A 6,973-nucleotide genomic window follows, 5' to 3' on the forward strand; every position below is an offset into this window, starting at 1 on the left:
GTGACAGGGGAGCCAGCACCACCCCTGACTGAGCACGAGCGTGAGTGAGAGAGAGGTGGGCCGCGGTAGCGTCGTCGGCGCTAGACTGAGGGAGGTTGCGTCGCGTCGCGTCGCGGCGTCATGGTTTCGAATGCTTGTGCACGATCGAGGCGGCGCAGAGAGGCGCACTCCCCACTCTCTCTCTCTCTCTCACTCACTCACCTGTGCTACTTCTGGATCGAAACTCACGGCTTTCTAATTCTCATTATCTGCCCACAGTTGGGCTCCACTGGTGCCCCCCCCACCCCCCCCCACCTCCCCTCCCCTACCCTCCGCTTTCCAACCCTAACAACTCCATGATCCTACCTTGACGCTTCGCCTTGTGTGATGGTCGGGGTTATCAAGACTTTCTCTCGCGGGATTCCGATTCCACATGTGGATCCTCATCCTGCTTGCTTCGGTCGGCGCTTTTTAATCGTTGGCTCAGACTGCACACAGCTGGGTCGTCCAGCGCGGTGCCGATTTGTGGATACCTACCGACAGATTGACACAGTGAGAAAGAGAGATAGATAGATAGAAGCCTGACCCCCCCCCCCCCCCCCCCCCCTCCCGATGGATCTAGTCATCTTCAGTGGTAGTGACACTGTTGAATTCCGTGATCTAGCGTTAGAGATCCGTAGATAATCCTCTCGTCGTGGTGCCCGCGTGCATTGAGCGAGTTAGTGAACGCGGGAAGTTGCAGTATCGCGTAGAACGTGCTGGTGTTGACTCTCACTGATGCCCATCCGAAATTGAGACGATGAACTAATCCCTGTGTGAGGTGTAAATGAGCTATGTGTCGTTGATCTGCCTTTGATCTCGTTGAGACTCGAGGACCGTGTTGTGGCATGTAAGTAGTCTAGGCTCCGTTGGACGAAGAGTTGAATTGTCGGGATGGACTTTAGCAACGTGCTGTTCTACGCGTGAAAGGATTTAGGTCTATAAGTGGGATAAATGAGAAAGGAGACGCGATTTTCGTCATGGATGGCGAAGAGAGTGTTCGCGAGACGATGAAGAGCAGCTAGCAGAGCCGCATTTCCCATCCTTTCAGTGAATTCTCTAAATTATGCGAGTTTATGTAGTTTGAATTATAATCAGAATGCGGAACTGTTGGAATAGTATAAGAAATTGTAGGTACAGTGATAAATATAGGAGGAAAAAGCTGCGGGTATGGCATTATGTTGTGGGAGTTTCGACGATTCTGATCGTTTTGGCGTTGGCTTTCTCGTCGAAGCACCTTGGGAAGTCCGTTAGTATGAACCCCTGCGACTTGTTTGGCGGAAATGTGTGTGCCGGCTTTCAGGCGACCGTGAGACCCTTTACCGACGATGAATTGGCCATTCGAGTACTCGCCAAGGAAATGCTCTCGGAACGGACTGCGGTCACGGACTGGAATCCAAAGGTTGCGTTTATGTTCCTGATTGCGAGTGATCTCCCATTTGAAAGAGTTTGGGAGAAGTTTTTCCAGGTTCGACTTGTACATTGCACGCTCTGTTTCCACACCTGAACTCAACTTGTTGCGGATGATATGGGTGCATGTTTCCAATTCCTTACGACTAGTACGCTGCTACTAGAAAAATTACTATCCTCTAGAATTTTAGCGGTAGTCCCAGGCATAGCTTCATGAATCAATCAGTTTAAAGAAAGTTTGCAAAATGCTTTGCCTCAACCTAGCTGTGTGTGTCGCAGTGTCGCCTGGAATTTGGTTAATACACAAGTGCCCTTTTCTCTGTCACTCTCCTTTGACGAGAGTTTGAGCCACCATATTCATATGTTAGGGTCGTCGTGTATTCACCTCTTTCTAATGCGTGGGCAGGGAAACGAAGGTTTCTATTCCATCTACGTGCATGCCTCCAACCGCGACTCATCAAAAGTTTGGAATTCTACTGTATTTGCTGGTCGAGAGATACCCAGTAAAGAGGTGATGCACTTATCAACTGTCAAGTTTCAGCTTTCGCAGCAATGCTTGAACATTTGACTCTTGTGTTTTCAAATGCGATTACTTCTGAAACGTGGTCCTTTAAATATTTGGGATTATCCCACGCCTCTTGAAATACCAGTCGATACCACGATGTTGTAGGTTATTCACTGATCAGTTTACTTAAATTTATTAAGATTATACTTACCGAATTGGCGTACGTTGCCTGCATTCTTGCTCTACATTTTTCCTACCTTCCCAATGTACAGGTTAATGTTGGGGTATTCATGCTGGTGCCTGTTTCGCAGGTTCATTGGGGACAAATTGAAATGATTGATGCAGAGCGACGGCTTCTCACCTTTGCGCTCCAGGACTTGGACAATCAGTATTTTGCTCTACTATCTGAATCGTATGTAATTTCTTCCTTACACTGAATTCATGGTTCATGGTTATTCGTGGAACGATTATGGAAATTGAACAGTAAATCTTCCATAAAATCACACCGATCTCGTTGTCTGGCAACTGAAGTGATTTGTTTGACTGATTCATTTTTGCAGATGCATACCTCTTTACAACTTCGAGTACACCTACCACTATCTTATTCGCTCTCGCATGAGTTTCGTGGACAGGTTGTTTAAACTATTCATTTCACCTCCTGGAAATTGTTGCACATTTTTACGTTGTCTGTTTTCAGCTTGAAAGGTCACTTGTTTGAATATTTCTCACCTTGAAACAATGAGAGTTAGATAGAATTGTCGATACATCTCAACCGCGGTTTGGAGTCATCATTTCATCATAATTATGGAAGCGAACTCTTGTTTGGCGCTCTTGAAGAAATTATCTAGTTTGACCTATGCGTTGATACGTAATTGTTTCTTAAGGAAGCCAGTTATTGTTTTCAGTATGTGGCGTTCCACTATAGCTGTATTTACCTATTCCACGCCATTGCTCTTAATCGATGTTTTTCTTTGATCATGTATACGGTCACAGTTTCAAAGATCCTGGCCCTCATGGACAAGGCCGCTACTCGGAGAGAATGGCTCCTGAAGTGTCATATACCGCTTGGACCAAGGGTGCTCAGGTATGCAGTCAGAACTCATTCATAATATATCTTTGAATAATAAAATCTAAAAGACAGTACTCCAAGTTGTATTGCAGATTCTTTTTCATCTACACTTCTTACTTTTGATCGTGTCAAAACTTTTTTCTAAAGAAATAAGCATGGAGCACTGCATGTACATTTATCAAATTTGATATACTCTGGTACCGAATCATGTGAAAATTCTCTCAGCTAGAAACACGTAGCTTTCACGGACCCACATTCATCAGCCACATCGTACAAACGCATATACCTGGCCACTACTGATGCTGTTTTATATCGCATGCACATGTAGTGGTTTGCAGTTCATCGGAAACATGCAGTACTGATTATAGTAGATTATCTTTACTACAATAAGTTCAAGGATTTCTGCAAGGTGCGTATGCATCTTCTTTAGTTTTCCTTTCTTTACGTGAAGCTTATGAAAAAGAGAAAAATTGCCATTCTATCGGTGTATAATTTTGTTTTCAAGGAACGCCTTACTTATTAGGTCTTGCCTGGCATTTGCATCCAGGCATATTATAAGTTTTGCTGTGCTCTGGTCGATGAGCTGTCTATTCTTTTTGAGTTGGTTTTTGAGTTCAGAGTGCACTGAACTTTCTTTAGGTTTCCTGACATTTATGGACACTGTGGAGAATGCAGCCTGGTCAGGAGAATAAGAACTGCTACCCTGACGAACACTATATTCAGACTTTTCTACATGTACGTAACAAAATCCTTCACAAAATAAAATTAATTCACTAAATGGACACTCGGTAGATCGGCTTCACACGGTCAATGCTCGGAACCTATAGGGTCATTGGATTATTTTGTTGAAGTCATAATCAAAGCAGCGTTACTTTCAGAACACTTTATAACTAGGGGAACATTTAATCGTCGTATGGATTGACCTTGTTTAGTGTAGGATGAAATTCTGTGCTCCCTTGTTGTGATATTGGTGTGTTTCTTGAAAATATGTAGGGTCTTAGTACGCGCCTCAGTTTAACTGCTATTCAGCTAAATTAGTATCAGGATTTGTAACTCCTCGTCGTGACTAGTACCGGAATACTAAATTCTAACAGCTATAGTGCAATGTTTCTGGCTCAGATTATGGATCCTAGTCATCTCTCAAATTGGACTGTTACCTATGTGGATTGGTCTGAGCATCTATGGCACCCCAAGTCTTTCGAAGAGGGCGATATCGCGGAAGATCTCTTTCGAACTGTTAAGGTAGCATTCGCATATTCACATCAAAACTTGAATGTCTTTGTTTAAGGACTATAGATTGGATTTTTCAATACCAGAAAACCCTGGAGAAGCCAGCAGTACTATTTTGAAGTCTTTGTATTTCATGGGGTTTATAGTGGAATTTTGAAGCTGTCTTCCAAGCCCTCTATTATCCTGCCATTTATTGTTCCGTCACTGAAATTATGCAGGCTATCCAGAATCATGAACATGTCACAAGTGAGACCTATGTACGTAATTTCTGAACACTAACTGTAAATCTGTGTGTTGTGGCCTCTAGTTCGTGAAAGCTTCATTTTTATAATTTACGCAATTCATGGGTTTAGCATTTCAATGCAAGTCCAACGTTTAGGAGCGATTGGTCAATCAGCACTTACAATTATGAAATATATCAAATATCGAGAATTGTCTGTGTACGATTGACAAAAACGATGACTTTTGTTTACTGATTGCGGGCTGCTGATTTTCTTCATTCAATCCAGTCTACACTTCATTGTGGTCCCTTGCACACATCGTCTCGAATTATTAGTATTCATATTGTGGGTCTTTCACGATTTGGTGCAGCCTGTACAAACCTCTAAGCCATGCCTGTGGAATGGGCGCTCTCAAGGATGTTTTCTATTTGCACGGAAATTTCGCCCAGAAACAGCGGAGGCTCTAGTTAATCTGCTTCCAAGCAAAGTTTGGAACAATTCAATACACCATTCACGATCTTCAGCCACTCCGGATGATAATAACCGATGATGCCTTCGCCAAATCCGGACGTCAAGATTATGAAAGCCATTGCTCCTTTCTGCTTTGTTCTCTTGTATTAGTGAGCTCGTTATTTTTTTCATTCGTAACTTTGGAACATCACCTTTATTTATCGCTGGCACTCTGCTGAAACGAGAGCTATCAGCAAGAAAAAGAGGCGGTTGAGCATTTATAATTGTCGACCTCGCCGGATGCAATTTTAGGACCTGAGTAACTAGTAGAAGACAGGTTTTAGGCAAGCTTGCAGATCTTCTGTTTACCATGTATCTACCACTGGGTCCAACTTAAGATGGGCACCCTTCAAATCCCATTTTTAGTGTAGCTTGTGAGTATCTCAGCTCTCGTACTCGAAGGGAAGCAATTAGTGTCCTTAACTGGATGCAGAAACCATTCCTTAAACTTGATACCGCTAGTGCACTCGTATTGCTAGATTTCGGTGTATATGTGGCAATTGGTATATTACACATCAATTTTCATTGAATCGCTAGTGATATCTGGCGACCTGTGAACCTCAGGCTGTATTATGTCGTAGCATTCCATGTTGATTTGTTTCCATGCTTTAGTTTCTCCATGTTCGGAAGTTTCAGAGTTCAGGTTTATTTGTACATATGAGATCTTACAACCTACTTGCCCCTATGCTTTGTACAGGACAATAATAGTTTCCAGCATAAACCACTGAAATCAACACTGTGATTATCCTAAGTTGTTAAAGTGCAATGCCCACCGTTCCTGCATGATTGGGATACAATGCATTGTTGAAGATCAAAGTAAGGTAGCTGACCTATTGTCGACCACCCCCCATTTCAAACCACAAAGGTGGGATATTTTTATGAGTTTGGTGACCTATAGTCAACTAAGTTTGACATTCTTTGCTTAGAAATAGGTTAAGGGCTGGTTAAAATAATGTCAGACTTTAGTTGTGAGTAACAAATAAAATTTAATATACTTAGAATAGGTATGTTTGAAGTATCAATATAGGTGGCAGTTGTTGATTGGTTGAAGTGGGATAACAACATAATTAGGATCCACACTTCTTGGTTTTATAACCCACCATTGATCGGAATTAAATTGGCCCATATGTCAAAAATGGATCATAGAGAATCTTTAGCTGAAAATTTTATACAAAATCCGTTTTTAGATTAAAATGCAAGAAAACACTTAAAATCCTCTTGATTTCTACTTCCCTATATGGGGATATATTTTTAAAATTATTTTTACATTTAATGCAAATAAGCTGAAACGTTTAAGTTATTGGAAATGGATCATCTACCTTGCATCTTACTATTCACTGCTAATTTTAAATGTGCAAATTGAGTTCTGATTATTTGTGAAGTGCAAATATACTACTCTGCACATTGAGTTAGATTAGTACAATTATTGCTATTTTCTATTTTGATGATATATTTTTTCCGCATTTTTATTTATGTATTTGTACAATTTTCAAAATAAAATTTGTAAAAACTTTTTATTTACTTCGGTTAATGTGTAATACATGTTCCTCAGTTAGATTAAAAATGCAGTTGATGTATTTATTGTTATTAAATAATTGTAAATATGCTTAGTTTTTGTAGGCTGGATATTATCCATGTACTTTTAAAGCAAATTTCAATATTTTGTAAAAGTAGTTCTTTTTTCACACATACAAGTTTGAACATATGTTGCATTTGTTGCATGTTTGATTAATGATGTGTAATATGTTGGATTGCATCAGCATAGCATTCCATTCAATTGATTTGATTTTTTAAATGTTTTGGTTTTTGTGTATTTCGTTATGTTTGCAAAGTATTTAAATTTTTTTCCGTACATTTACACAACTTGACATACATACACAAACATGAAAGCTCTGCACCAAAAACAACCAAAAAGACACATAACAATAATAATAATAATAATTACATAGACCAATTCTTGGTGATGGATTCAAAATACAGTTAGACAAACTCAAAGAAAGTTATTAAATA

At 40.6% G+C, this 6,973-nt stretch overlaps 1 protein-coding gene across 1 annotated transcript; it reads left to right on the forward strand.

Moving 5' to 3' along the window:
• Positions 1-249: 249 nt before the first annotated feature.
• LOC112288147 (glycosyltransferase BC10) lies at positions 250-5,526 on the forward strand. Its single transcript, XM_024532028.3, has 10 exons — positions 250-1,486; positions 1,835-1,939; positions 2,245-2,345; positions 2,494-2,565; positions 2,927-3,017; positions 3,331-3,411; positions 3,678-3,737; positions 4,122-4,244; positions 4,451-4,489; positions 4,824-5,526. The coding sequence occupies exons 1-10, from the start codon at positions 1,118-1,120 to the stop codon at positions 5,001-5,003; spliced, it is 1,221 nt and encodes a 406-aa protein (XP_024387796.1). The 5' UTR covers positions 250-1,117; the 3' UTR covers positions 5,004-5,526.
• Positions 5,527-6,973: the final 1,447 nt, after the last annotated feature.

The sequence above is a fragment of the Physcomitrium patens genome, chromosome 11, assembly GCF_059467195.1.
Source record: "Physcomitrium patens ecotype Gransden chromosome 11, ASM5946719v1, whole genome shotgun sequence".
Lineage (NCBI taxonomy): Eukaryota > Viridiplantae > Streptophyta > Bryopsida > Funariales > Funariaceae > Physcomitrium > Physcomitrium patens.